Here is a 14,427-nt window from a genome sequence, read left to right as displayed (position 1 = left end):
CCTCTGGCAGTGCCCGCTGTGCTCACCTTGGTGCCATAGGGAGTTGGGATAGCCCCTCTGGCAGTGCCCGCTGTGCTCACCTCGGTGCCATAGGGCAGGCGGGATATCACCTCCGGTGCCATCCAATAGGGTGTCCCAACCAGGGACTTCCTCCTGGGGACCTCCTTTGACACTTGGGCGCAGAACCCAAAGTCGGACAATTTTATCTGCAAAGAAGAAGTAAAAGCCCCTCCTGAATAACAAGGCAAACTCTGCCAAGACACACCTCAGGCTGCAGCCGGAGGGACAGGGCTGGAGCTGCAGCGTTTTCCTGGGACAGGACAGCAGCCCAGCTCTGAAGGAGTGTCTGGAGATGGGAGCACAGCCTGGGGAACATGCAGCTCATTAAAATGAAGGCAAGGGGAGATGTAGGAGAGTGGCAGAGCTGCTCATTCCTGGTATCATCTGTCACAGCCCATTGCCTCTCCACCAGCAAGGGATGCAGAGGTGATAAATGGCTTGTAACACTTAAAAATGGAAGGAAAACAAAATATTCCAAATAGAACCCCCATGTTTGTAGTTCAACATGTGATATCCAGTAATACACATATTCCAAGTGAATATGCGTATTACCCCTCCCACTCCTTGTTTGTACAATCTCTGAGTTTGCCAGAAAATGTGGGAAACAAGTGGCATTCACCCCCATTCCCTTTTACCACCCACAGAAAATAAAACCTCTTCCAATGGTTTGTCAAGCCCAGGACCTCACACTGTGGACTATCACTGAAGAAGCTGCCATCTCTGTGTAGCAGGAGAGCTAAGGTGGAGAAGGCAGGGAAGGGTACAAGACTCCTTGCAAAAGACTTAACCTGTTCCCTTTGCTTGGGAACTCAGGAATTAGTACTGTCCTTGAGTAGCTGTGGCAGTGACCTGAAATAGAAATAATGGGATACACAAGCACTCCAGAGAGCAGCTCTTGCTGCATCATGTGCCTGGCTCACACTTTTATGACAGTTTTTTTTAACAACAAAAATTATGGAAAATTATCACCTCCCCCTCCCTGTCGCTGTACAATGCCAAGGTGAAAATTCCTCCAACCTCCAACCACAACAAGCTGGTCTGAGGATTGGTGGCATCACCCACTTCCAGAAACAGCTTGTTTCTTAAGGCTAAAATATTTTTTTTAACCCTCTGAGTACTTACTTGGAGGCCTGGAAGCTACCAAAGGGAATTTCCTGGACATTTTCCTAACCCCCATCACTGCACAGTTCAGTGGTTACCCATGCCCAAGGTCCACAGGCTGTGTATCCCATCAGTGCCTGGGGATACAAAGTGAGCCCAAACAAGACAAGTGGAGTGGGAAGCTGCATAAATCCCTGCATTGTGTAGACTCACTGTCAGCACTCACTTATTTTCTTTTGGATTCAGCACAGACATTACTTTTTTAGAAGTTACGGGTATTATTTTTAACAGAATTATGAAATGATTGTTGGTACTTCTAAAACAATGCCAATAATAGCCAAGTTCTCCCTGCTAAATGTATTTTTCAGTTTACACGATGAAGAATGGAAGAAATAATGCATATTTTGGAAGCAGAGCCCAGTCTTCTTTTGTGGGAGCACAAGAGGTTTTGCATATCTATTGCTCATTCGAGTACATAAAAGACGACGATTTTCTAAAAAAAGATAATTGCACAACACAGCCATGAAGAAATCTGCAATGCAGATAATAAGGGCTGGAGTAATGAGTATAATGAGGCACTGTATGCAGATCCCGAGCGCAGATCAGATGTTATTTCAGCAACATGAACTGAAATCACAACTGAGAAACTCCTACACACGTGGGATTTTCTTTCCTTGACAGGATTAACAGGAGCAGCCTGTGACTGCTGCAGGAAGAAATTCCCTCTCCCTTGGTGAAGTGGGCATCAAAGTAGACAGACAAGCCTTTGGCTAAAGAGTCAGACCAGGCCTGGGAAGCCAAGAGCTTTACCTCTGGAAGGGGAAGGTCTGGATCTGCTTCCAAACCAAAGCTCTTGAGCTCAGTCCAACCCTCCACATCTTGCCTTAGACAGGTGTGTACTACCAGTGGAGCAACCCTTATTTTTTTGTGTGCAAACTACATTTTGTTTACTGAGCAAGTCACGTGCAGCATTTTGTCCCCTTCTCCCTCTGCTCATTAACAACACGAAGACACAGCAAGTCACGGGCAGCAGCATCTCATCCAAGTAAATGGAAGCGTGGGACAGATTTCATCAAGCATCTTGGAAGTGTGAAAGCTACTCTCACCATCTGGGGAGGGTTTCAGCAGTAATGCAGATTATTTGCTATTTGCATAGATTGATGCTGGCCTCCTAAGCAGCTTGGAGAAGCAGAGCACATGTACAGAACTAAGTATAGTAAAAAGGAAGTGTTTTTTGAGAGGCATCAGAGTAGGAGTGGTGCAGCCCAGAAGGTGGTCTCCCATCACCTGATCATCACCCTTGCTGCATGGTTTCCTCTGCCACTGCCTTCTGACAGCTCCAATCCCTCCCCAAGGACTCTGCCTGCAGCACAGATGTCAATCACTGGCCAGACCAGGCCTGTGTTTTTCAGATTCAGCTCTCAAATTATTCACAGGTCACACCCCATTCTTTCCCCTGCCTGGATTCTTTTTCTCCAGGCAGTGCCACTTTGTGCACAGGTATTGTCCTGGCAGCCCTGGGGGCTGGGAAGGCCGGGTGCTCACCCTGCCGTCGCTGGTGAGCAGGATGGAGTCGCTCTTGATGTCGCGGTGGATGACGCCCTGGTTGTGCAGGTAGGACAGGGCTCTCAGCACAGACAGACAGACCGTGGCGATCTGCTCCTCGTTCATCCTGCAACAGCAAGGGGCAAAGAACAGCTGAGTGTTGGGGAAGACAGGGGAAAGGGGATGTGGAGAGGCACAACTTCCTATTCACACCACTATACAGGAGACCTTTTAGGCAGTGGCTCTGTGGGGTGAATCTCTGGTCCTATTTCTGTCAAAAAAAGGGAGATGAGGAGTGGGGATCAGCTCTGCAGCAAGCTCTGGATCAGTCTCCCTGCAGCACTAAAAAAGCCGAGTGTGCCATGTGCTGTAGCCTGTTTCCCTCTGGGAAATCACGGAAATGCCTTATTTACAGTAAGCTCACTGCTTGCCAAGCAGGGCAAATCACTACTGGGATGGAAACAGGCGTGGAATAAATATGAGAAAAAACACCCTTAATTCTGTAGGCAAAACATCAGGCCCTGGGTTGTAGCTCTTTGAGAGCACTTTTATGCCTTCTATAAAAATATTCTGGGTATTTCAGCAGAAAAATAAGCAGCAAGAGTTCTCATTCTGTGCACAGTTGAAAAACCCCATTCTGGGGTCATTCTATCAGCTACAGTGCAATGCCTGGGATGGGCTGTGCACCCTGGTGCCACTGTCCCATTGCTGATGTCCCCAGCATCTCTTTTACCTGAGCAGTAAAACACCCATGGAAATTTCTGCTTTAACTTTGTGTGCCATTTGCAGTATTTTAGCAAAATCTTTGAGGGAAGGTCATGCAATGTAAAAAAAACACCCCAATGATAAAGAAAAGACTATTTTGAGTTAAAAAATAGATGACAGCTCTTAAGAAGTAGTGCCCTGGGAACATCTGTTTGCTGTTAAACTTCTGTCAGACACATCTAAGATAGAGCTTTTAATGGTTTGGCAAATACTTCCAACATTGTGATTTATTCCAGCACGTAAGCTAAGGTAACACTAAAAAATAAAACATCTGTGTTACAACTCTTGGTAGGATCGAAGAGCATCATTAAACTAGGAGAGAAGACAAATTTTCTAATTTATAATTCCTTGCTTTTGTTCTTGTTCCCCTTAAATACTCTCCCACTGGTTTGGTGTGGAAATTTTAATTTTCTTTCATTCAACAGGAAGAAATTAAATAAAGAATCCCATTTTATCCAGCTTATCAGAAGCAGATGAGCAAAGAGCAGATGTAAAGAGGGCTGTAAAACATAATGTCTCCCCTCAGAAGAGGTAGAACAGTTCCATACACTGCAGCTTTTGTGCTGCCTAATTTCCTACTGCGTGTAGGTGTGATATTAACTGAAGTATGGGAATGTGCTCCACCATAAGCACAAATATTCTGATATAAAAATACTTCTCCCCGTATGTTTTAGGGTTGGTTTGCAGATAACCTTTGTGAGGAGAAATTAGCCTTACAACAGACGTGGTTATGACAGCAAACCCAACAATACAGATCACCAAACAGGGAACTTTTTTTTTTTTGCCATTTTAGGACTTGTGTTGCTGCTGAAGTGCCTCCTAAAGTGTTAGCAAATCCCCATCTACCAGCAGGCCCTCTCAGGTATTGCTTTCCCTTTGGTTTAGCGAATGCTGGTATCAACAGGAGTTCATCTGCAATTCTGGCTTATCGCTGATGGCAAAGCCAGCATGATACCTGTGGGTTTAACTGTGTGTACGCCTAAAATACGTGGGTATCTATTCTCCATGCACGTATCTTTTCTGCAGTTTTGTGGTTTTCTCTCTGTATTTTGTACACCCCCCCCAGCCCCCAGCCCACCTGGTGTGAGTCACGATGTCTGTGAGAGCACCGCCCTCCAGGAACTCCATCACGACCCAGAGCTCGTCCCCGACCAGGTAACTGTTGTACATGTCGACCACGTTCTCGTGGTGGTAATCTCTCATGATCACAACCTGCAGAGGCACAAAGGGACGAGCTGGGAATGCTACAAGCTTTATCTGACACTTGTTTTGACCTTCTTTTTCACTGTACTCTTCTCCTGGTGTTTAGGAAAGGTTCTGCGATGAATCACATCCTCCCTAATCCTTATGCCAGCGCATAAACAAAATCAATATATTTACATAAAAATATCAGTCATCATAAATGCATCAGGAGGAAGAAAGAATCTCTAGTTGATAGAGTATAAACAGTAGATAATTGCTTTATTTCAGCCTGCAGGAACAGAACTATTTATTTAATTGGTTTTTTTTACTGCCAGTTGCTTTCAGTACAACAGATTTTTTTTTTAACCTGATTAATTGCTCAACGCATCAAAGTCATTTTTATCACGTACCAAATGGTGCTTTGCACAGAATTCCGTCAGAATGCTGGAGGAAGGCCCCAGAAAACTCAGTCAAAGACACTTGTAAAAGGCTTACTGTTTGTTGTGTACTCTGAGTTAGACACACTGGAGAAATACCGACAAGTTATTCTCAAGAGGTCAAACAACAAAAAGCTTTACTGGCAACTGGCAATCAGAGAACTTCGGCAAAAGGCTTTGTGCAACATTGAATCCATGTAAAACACTTCTCAAAGCCCATTAACTTGGCCCGTTCAACTTGGCAAAATCTAAGCTTTTAATTTGATTTTAAGTTCAATTTTAAGTTACTCAAAAATTCTGAGAAGAGGGAATTAGAAGAAGGAGAAAGAGAGAAAGATAGAAAATATATAGAGAAGGACACATGCAGCCACCAACCCCTGGGTTCCAGCACAGCTCACAGAAAGTCCAAGAGACAGTAGGGTCAAGACAAGTGCTTGCCTCGTGTTTGGCCTGAATACCCCCTGGCCTTCCTAGGCCCCTTCCCTGAGTGGGATTTACAGTCATGTGGCTACTCTGGGGCTGGATTAGGGCTCCAGGGGCAGGTGTGGAGCACTGCTCCCAGTGTGCCAGGAACTGGCACCATGCCTGGCTCTAGGGGGGTATGGAGCAGGGCACTGCCCCTTGTCAGGGCAAGGTCCAACGTGCCCCTGCGTGCACACAAATGCACCCCAAAATGTCTGGAGACATCAATCTTTCCAGTCTCTCACTGCTGGTGATAAAGGGGATGACTCCAACCCTGCACCTAAAAGGGACTGCACAGAACTGGCACCACAGTGAGGGCAGCCCAGCCAAGACAGTGTCCACGACCACAGGGTACTGAGGGGTGTCAGAATGGCAACCAGGAGAGAGAACAACAGCCAGGGAAGGCCTCATTACAGACAGAGGGATTTCATCACTGCTGACAAGGGATTTTCAGATGACACGAGTGACTGGAGCGTGTCAGGGAAGCAGCTTGGTCCTGCACAGCACGTAGGACCTGCTTCAAGATGTTCCTGTCCAAGAGACGCTCGGTTAGAGCCAGCACAGCCTCCAGCAGAGGCAAAGCCAAGCCCAAATAACCAGGACAGTCATGCACTGGGTAAAGAAGAACTGCATAAAGTTTGTTAAAAACGAGTATTTTAATTTTAAAGTGTTAAGTTTTTAAAGGTTTTAAAGAAATCAGTCTGTCGTGTGCTGAGGAAGACCAACTTATAGTTAAAACACAGGAAACAAAAGGTAGAATTAAAAGGTTCATTTTCACAGGTTTTCCTGGGATCCTGCAACGGTTTTGGTATTGATCAGGGTATTTACAAGCGATCTCAAAAAGGGAGCACTGAACACACCCTATCAGCTTCTTTAAGAGAGATAGAAATTAAATAAGGACTAGCTCTTCAAGGTGCAGGAGGTACTCTCATCCCCAAACAACTGAGTGAAAAAATGGCAAATGAAAATGAGTGTTCTGAAATTTAAAATAACGTACATGGGGAAAACACTCTCCCATAAACAGCTGTGGGCTTTGAACTGGCTGCAATCATTCAGGAAAGGAGATGTGGGAATTAACACAGACGGTTCCATAAAAAAGGGACTGCCAGCTCTTAGCTTAGTAACCATCAAGAAAGCAAAGGGAGTGCTGGTGGTTAGGAGAGGAAGAAGGGAGGAAACAAAAAGCACGTATATGCCAGAATATAGTGCACATGCTTCTTGAATAGTCTCGTTAGTTTGGATCCTCCCTCTTGGAAGAATAAACTGTCAGGACAGTCAGAAAAAAGCAGCTGGGCTATGTCTGAGCACCTGATACACTGCACGGACCAGCTCACACATTTCTTAGCTGTTTCCCGGGACAACATAATAGTTTAAAGCCAGGAGGAGCTGTACCTCACTTGAAACTGGTCTGGCTATACAGTATTTATACAGCATAGATGTGTGTGGGACTCACCACCTCTTTTAGAAAGATTAATTTGGCTCTTGATGGTGGCATTTGGCCCATGTCTCCTGTCAAACCTGCTGCCTAAAAAACCTGTTGCACCACCCAACCCACGTACCTCATTGAAGAGCAGCTCCCTTCTCTGCTGTTTCCTGAGGTCCATCTTCTTCACGGCGACCTGCTTCCCCGTGTGCTTCTCGGTGGCGATGCACACGATCCCTGTGGAGCCCTCCCCGATCTTGATGAAGCTGTCCAGGTACTCCCGGGGGTCTCCGGGGCTGACCACGAGCTGCAGGGCAGCTCGGAACTGTTCGTGGGACACCCTGGAGGGCTGCTGGTCCGAGGAGGAGCCCCAGCTGGGGGGAGGATAAGCACTTGACGTGATACTCGGGGAGCTGGGGTAGGAGGCGGTGGAAATATAGGGAGAGCCGGGCTGGAGAGGCGGCTGGTGATAGTGGGGGCCTTTGTGGTAGACCAGGGGGTACTGGTAGCTGCTGCTGGAGTAGCTGACTTTGCTCTGACTCTGAGGTAGCTTGACTGGGCCCCGGGGATAGGTGTCTGACCCCGAGAGCGGTGGGCTGACAACCAGCTGTGCTCGGTCATAATCCATCTGCAACACAAACACAGAGGGTGAGGCTGAGTGAGCAGCACCTTTGTCCCTGCCCCTCCACTCCGTTCGTTTCCAGCACCGCCGGAGGACCCAGCAGAGCTGGCACAACGTGCTCCCACATTGTCCCCGTTCTGCTCAACGTGGCACTGCTGCCCCTGTCTGGGCAGGGATTTTCCGACCACTGGGCTCCCGTGCCCTCAGCACCATTGACATGAGGCCGGGGAAGTCCAGATCTTTCGTGCATCTCAGGTGCATTTTTCTGTCCCGGTACCTGTTTGTACATACAACAGTCTTTGCTGAAACGTAGAATGGCCCTGGTTGGGAGGGACCTATGCTTCAGGAAATGTATTTGCTCTGCATCTGCAGTGCCCTGCAGGCTCTCTGGGCCATTTCCTCCAAGAATCTATCCCTGTCACATCCAAGGATGTGATAAAAATTTGCCCTTTGGCAAATTCCAATTTGTGTCTTACCAGTACCTGGATATTTATTCTCAACTTTTAGCCTTTTCTTATGTTTTTCTCCAGCAATTTAGGGATAACCCACCAACCTCTTCTTGTGGAGGTGGTGGTACCCTAAAATCCCTGTCATCTCCTGTCTTGCCGTGCTACCAGCTGTTGTTTGAGTGACTGCTTACGTGAATTTGATGAGGAGCCTAATTCAATTCAACATTTCTTAAATCATTTTCCACAGCGACACACTACTTAACTGCAGTGTCACAAAACTGCTAATTTTCATCTGAAATCAGAGAAAATCACAAAGGAAATTATCCCAGTGGGAAGCCCTGTTCATTTGTAGGTTCCTTTCTATTTTTTATATTTTCCAAGCTTCTCTAAGCTTCTTACATTGAAGACTAACGAATACTTCACATTTACAAACATAATAGTTTGCTTCTATCCACACTAAAACCCCCCAAAAGATGCAGAACAAAAAAACCCACCCCAAAATTATATTTATTTCCTCTGGAAAAGAACATCTTCACATTTACAGTATGTTGCTCCTGACGATGTGTGGAGCATCTCGGAGCAGGGGGTGGTTTGACACAGGCTCATCATGTAGCACAATTACAAATAATTATGGCAATGAGTTCATTTAATCAATCAATTTCAGTGGCAGTGCACAGGGATGGACAGAGCAGCAAACTCTACACAGCCCACGGTTGCTACTATTACTGCTGGCTGCCGGCCAGGAGTCCCTGATCCATGTTAGTTAAATGCACATTAATCTGAATTTGGCAGTGTAATCAAGGACCCAACTGAACTGTGAAATTGAATTCTGCGGTGGAACATCATTTGACCATTTTATGCTAAGACTGCAAAAAAAAAAAGAAAAAAAAGTCTGCCGCAGCATCGATTTATCACCATGGGCTCTGCACAGCGAGGAGGAGTTTGGAGCTGGAGTCGCCTCGGTGTGGGCAGAAAAGCCTCCAGTGCAATTTTATGTTGGCGCTTTCCCACCTCCCGCGTGAGCCAGCGTGCCTGGCCTTTCATTCCGCAAGAGCTTTAGCGGGGAAGAGGGAATGCCTCTCCAGAGGGGCTGCTCAGAGGCTTCCCTCGGAAAAGCTGGAGTCTGCTTCCACGCGAGGCTTGCACGCTGCCAGCCACCCGCCATCGGGAGCATCCGGCGAGCACGAACAGGGCTGTACAGCCGCCTCCCAGGATGCCAGGATTGCTTAGGCAAAAATCCACATGATTACAGCCATCCTTCCCTTCCTCCATCAGGTAGGGGCAGCCATAAAATAGAAGGGAGTCAGAGACATCATGAATTTCATGAAGGACATTACATCTGCCAAACTAATTAATGCGGAAAAGTGCTCAGATGGTTTGGTGGAGGGAGGGAAACTCAATCTAACCCTGTCCTATATATCCGTGTATGTAGAGGCAAATAAATTATTGCTTTGGCTGAAAATGCACCATTTTCTTTATAACCACTGAGATGGGGAAAACCTGGTCTAGAAATTCAAAATGGATAAATCCACGCCAATGAATTATCTGAGGCTTCATCCATGTCTGAGTATGCCCTAAGCTTAACACACTGGCAAAAGAATATTCTGCAGTGAAATTTTAGAATGAAAATTCAGGGGTTCAGTGTGCTTGCTAAGAATTTTTGGAAGCTTTCTGAGGTTAGCATTGCTGTACAATGTAAACCCACTTCCTGAATCCCAGGAAATGTTACAAAAAGTCAGGAGCTATAATAAGTAAATCAGCTGAAGCTCTCCTCCGAGGCTGTGTCCTGACGCAGTGCTCCACATCACAGCAAAATCAAGCATACTTTATTCCACTAATAATTCTATTTCTGCTACTGAATGCAGTCACCTACTGAAAGGAAAGCTTTTAAATACTACAAAGGGAAGAAGAAAACAGTCCTGCGCTCATTCAAGATCAGGTCAGAGGAGCAGCCGAAGCTCTGACACAACATCCATCATGGCACAGCGGCATCTCCCGCATCCGCACACGGCCACATTGGCACTCAGGTCTTTTCACCATTAAAGCATGGACGTAACGCCGTGTCTAAACTCATTCCAGCTCTCGCTCTGGTGACAGCGATGCCTGTTATGTACTGCAAGCAGAGGGAACACCTGCTTGCTCCTGAGGGGTCCCTTCCCTGCGAGGAGGCTGCCTGGGCAGCCTTTCAGCCGAGTGGGTGTCCCCGCACGCTCTGCAGTGAGACTGCGGCAGAGCCACAGCCGCAGCCCTGCGGCCAGAGCCCACATCCTCGAGTCCCGGTGGGATGGACTCGCCCCTCCGTGACATACAGTGGATTTCCATTTGATCAGGTTTCAGTTTGCCCAAGTCAAAGGTATGGAATGGATGGTCTGTAAATCCCAGGGATATGGCAAAGGCAAAGGTTACTGTCCGGTGCTTTGCTGGTGGAAACCCCCAAGACTCCCTGTTCCACACACAGAGGTGGCAGGCAGCACTCATGTACAGCTGCTGGCATGTGAATGGGAAGACAGGGAAAAAAAGAGAGAGTTCCTGACAGCAAAGGCTTGGCCCTGCCTTTGCCAGGCTGGAAATGTCCTCGTGGTGCACAGGGACACAGAGGACGATGGTGAGAGACACTTCTATGTTACAGCAGTACGAGGTAGCAAAGGGGAGAGCAGACATCATGGGCCCTTGGAGGAGGAACAGGAGGGGGTCACGGAGAGCTCCTACTGGAAAACAACAGGGAAAAGAGTTTTGAAACAATAGAGCTTGGTGCCAGAAGTTAAGAGGGCTGCCTGAGATGAAGAGGAGGCAAAAAAAATCCCATGCAGTACAGAGTGGCCAAAAATAAGCCAACCTGGCATGACAAATTCGGTATTGTGCGACAATACTGAGGTGGGACATCAACTCTGTGTGGTGAGGGTAACAGAGCAGACTCTGCAACTCCATGCCCGAGAGTTAGTGTGCAGGACAGGAGGGCAGGTAGGTAACACAGGGGTGGGTCAGAGGGTACCAAATCTGAGCCTCTGGCTTCCTTCACCTCCACGGTCCCACTGCACAGCAGTGGCCAAGCCCAGGGCAGGGCAAGTCGTCTGATGTAATAACTCTGATGTCACTGATGATGAAAAAGGGCAGACATTTGATTTATCTGACACCTCTTACCTGCAAAAAACACTGAAGTAAGTCATGTTTACAAGCCAAAATGAACATCCTTGTTAAACGAACTTCGATGCCACGCATTTTGCCTGCAGATTTTTCGCTTACTTTTTCACCCCTTTTAATTATACTTTAAACCCAATCTCATTTGTAAAATATCTGACTTGAGATCTGATTCTCATTTAGTAAGCCCATTTGATGAACCATTATCTTACTAATGCCTCCTTGAAAAGAAGATTCTTCAGCAATCATCCAAGACAAGAAACTCCTATTCACTTCCAGGAACTGTGGACGGGTTTGGGAATTGAACTGCTGCATTTAACAGTGAATCATCAAGTTTCAGTACACCAAGGTTGTAGGAGTGGTTTTGATGCTCTGAGGAGAGGAACAGCTCACAATGAATCTTGCATGGAAGCATAATTTTTTTTTTTTTTTAATAAAAGTTGTTACTGCCTTTTAATGGATATTTTTCAAACTGCTGGAATCCTGTAAAAAACACCTCTGTCTTCTTCTGCCCTACTGAAAGGTGTGAAACTGGCAGAAGCAGGTGCTACCAGGTCTCTGAATTACTGCATTTGTCCTTCTCCTTTCTAAACGCTGACAAAATGACTGCTTTCAGTAAAGGAAAGGGCAGCTACCCCATCCCAGATTTTCCTCACAACTTCCAGAATCCACACCAAATGCCACACCAGCACTCAGTTAACTACCACACACACTCCTCCCACCACACCCTGAGCTTTGGAAAGGCACCTACAGAGACCTGTAACTTTTCCACTCCCCCCAAGATTTCTCCTCAAGCTCCAAAGCCCAGCTCTGTGCTTTAATGCAGAGGGATGAAAAATGCATCGCTCATCCTTCCCCATGGGTCACTGCACCATGGTAATGGCAAAGCAGCCAAAACCTAAGGAAGCACGACACACACACACCTCCAACACCGGGGTATCAGGGATCTGCAGAGACCTGGGACTGCAGCAGGACACAACCACGTTCTCAGAGCACATGGCCAGCAAGCAAATGCATGTTCAGGTATCATCAGAGAGCAGAACGGATCTCACCACTGATAGGCACCTACCTCAGCACGTGGAACGTCACATCAACCCCAGCCTTGGAAAAATTATCATCCCGCTGCTCGTTGCTAGGGGAACTCAGTGATGTTCAGTGCAAGCTACACTGAAAAAGCATCTCTTGCAGAATATTAGATGCTTAAGCAGGTCATCATGGTTATGTGACTAGAGGTGTGAGAAAAGCACTCTGAACTGAACTGAACGAGTTCAGCAAACTGTTGCAGGCAGGGCAGGAAAGCTTGTGTAGGTAATGTACCTCACGTGGCAGAGCAGGGACAGATTTGTGTAGAGGAGCTGCCTTTAGATAACATGGCTAAAAAGCTTTCTAGCACATCAACCCTTTTTTTAAACTACATCTAAAATGCCTTGGGTGAGATCAGCTGGTTTGATTTAATTTCAGTGCTTAAAAACAAAGCAGAAAGGGGTAAAGCCCCTACTCTCCTTCGCAGTGAAGAGTTAATAAACCTTGTACTATAAAAATGGCATAAATACAATATAAACACTGAAGCACAGAGGTTTCAGCCTTGCACAACAATTTGAACACAGAAGTATCTGATATACAAACCAGACCAGCGTCTCACCTCCTGCTGAGATCTTCTCAGGCATACAGCAACCCCCGAGGATACAAATAACTGCCAAAGAACTTGGGCTTGTTGGGAATTTCAAATAAAATCCCCAGAAGATGGGCATCTCCAAACCTGCCTTTTAGTAACTTAAACCCCCTGGTCCCTGACATCCATTTTCATACACCCAAGTAGAGCAGGTGGGTTTCCACACCTGCCAAGGAGCAGCCACACAACTCTTGGGGATGTGACCAGCCATGTTTGGCATCGTGTGCCCAAGCATGGCTCCTTGCCCTTAGTTTTTACTTTTCGCACTCCCCTTCTGGAGAGGCTGATCCCTGCCCTGGCAGCACTGTCCCCAGGCAGGTCAGGTTACCTTGGGAATGCCTGCTGCAGTTTCGGACAGGCGGGGGTAGGTGTAGGAGCTGTAGGAATGTCCTTGCTGGTGTGCTTTGAAGGCGCTTGCTCCGTAGGGCATGGCCGGCTCTTGCAGGCCGGAGCCTGACCTGGACCTCTGCCTCATGGCTGGCTGAGGGCTCGCAGGGTCCACATAGGATGACTTAGGCCTCTTATCATAGTCATCCTTGCCCAGGCTGTGCCCCCAGTCACTGTCACCGTACTCCAGCCTCTCCTTGGGGCACTCGCTCTGCACTGACGCTCGCGACGGGGCGTAAGGGAAGGAATCCCTGTAGTCCAGGGAGGATCCGCTGGGGATCCGCTGATACTCCAGCTTTAGGCCGCCATATTCCAGCGGTTTGGGCTTGGCCTCCAGGTGTGCATGGTAATCCGGGAGGAACCTGGAGAGGTCTGACTGCAGGGGTGTCACTTCTGAGTAATAGATGTCCCGGGACGTCACCTTCATCATGTGCCCGTTCTGCTTGGCGGCATAGCTCCCCTTGTAGTACCTGTCCAACTCTTCCCCATACAGAGTCTTGTCCCGATATTTCTCCACGACATAGTCTGTGGTAGTGTCTGACTCGCTGGAGTACTGGGAAAACGTGATGTAGCCATTTTCCTCCTGGTGCCTTGGCACATGGTTGGCATTTCCTTGGTGGTGGGTGGGAGGACTTTCCTTCCGCAAGGAATTGGATCGTGTCACTGAGATATTGTCAAACTCCTCCAGCAGGCCGTTGATTGAAGTATCCTTTCGAGGCTTGTTTCCTCGAACAATAGTCTGGGAATAAAAACATTGCTTTGATTAAATACTGATTTTTGTTTAGTATTTCACCAAAAAAAACCACCAGAAAGGAAAAAAGTCTGTGATTCAGCCAGAAATACCAGTAGCAATGTGTTATGTTCTTCAGTCATGTATCTCATTGCTAAAAAAAAAATCTCAATAAATACTTACAGTAGGACATGAAGAAATGAAGAAACATTTAAATTCAGTGTAGATCGCAAGCTGGGATTTGACAGGCAACCCCAAGACACTCTCAAAAAGCCCAGTTTCAGAGGTGGGTGTTCAGCAGCCAACAACAGAGACATTTAAACCCACTACTTATTTTTTATTTGTTGTTATTCAGTTGTCTACATCAAGCCAAACTGGTGGGCTGAATCTGATTTACAGGGCATGGATAAGCTAAAGGAGAATCACTCAGTGGTGACTTCCATGTGTTATTTTA

General features: G+C 47.0%; 1 protein-coding gene across 7 annotated transcripts in view; it reads right to left on the bottom strand.

Moving 5' to 3' along the window:
* The window catches only part of PAK5 (p21 (RAC1) activated kinase 5), a 162,736-nt gene that overhangs the window by 5,011 nt on the left and 143,298 nt on the right, over window positions 1-14,427 (bottom strand). For 5 of the 7 annotated variants that reach the window (XM_042049298.1, XM_042049297.1, XM_042049302.1 and 2 more), the window contains 5 exons: window positions 13,185-13,982; window positions 7,112-7,603; window positions 4,550-4,683; window positions 2,707-2,833; window positions 81-206 (listed from right to left, as the gene is read on the bottom strand). In XM_042049298.1, the coding sequence (XP_041905232.1) occupies window positions 81-206; window positions 2,707-2,833; window positions 4,550-4,683; window positions 7,112-7,603; window positions 13,185-13,982 (1,677 nt within the window). Of the gene's footprint in view, window positions 207-2,706; window positions 2,834-4,549; window positions 4,684-7,111; window positions 7,604-13,184; window positions 13,983-14,427 lie in introns of all 7 variants that reach the window. The other 2 variants (XM_042049299.1, XM_042049303.1) reach the window with 2 other exon arrangements.

This window comes from Corvus kubaryi, unplaced genomic scaffold, assembly GCF_017639235.1.
Source record: "Corvus kubaryi isolate FWS band 111438036 unplaced genomic scaffold, C.kubaryi_AGA036_p1.0 70, whole genome shotgun sequence".
NCBI lineage: Eukaryota > Metazoa > Chordata > Aves > Passeriformes > Corvidae > Corvus > Corvus kubaryi.
This window is presented reverse-complemented; position numbering and strand designations above follow the sequence as displayed.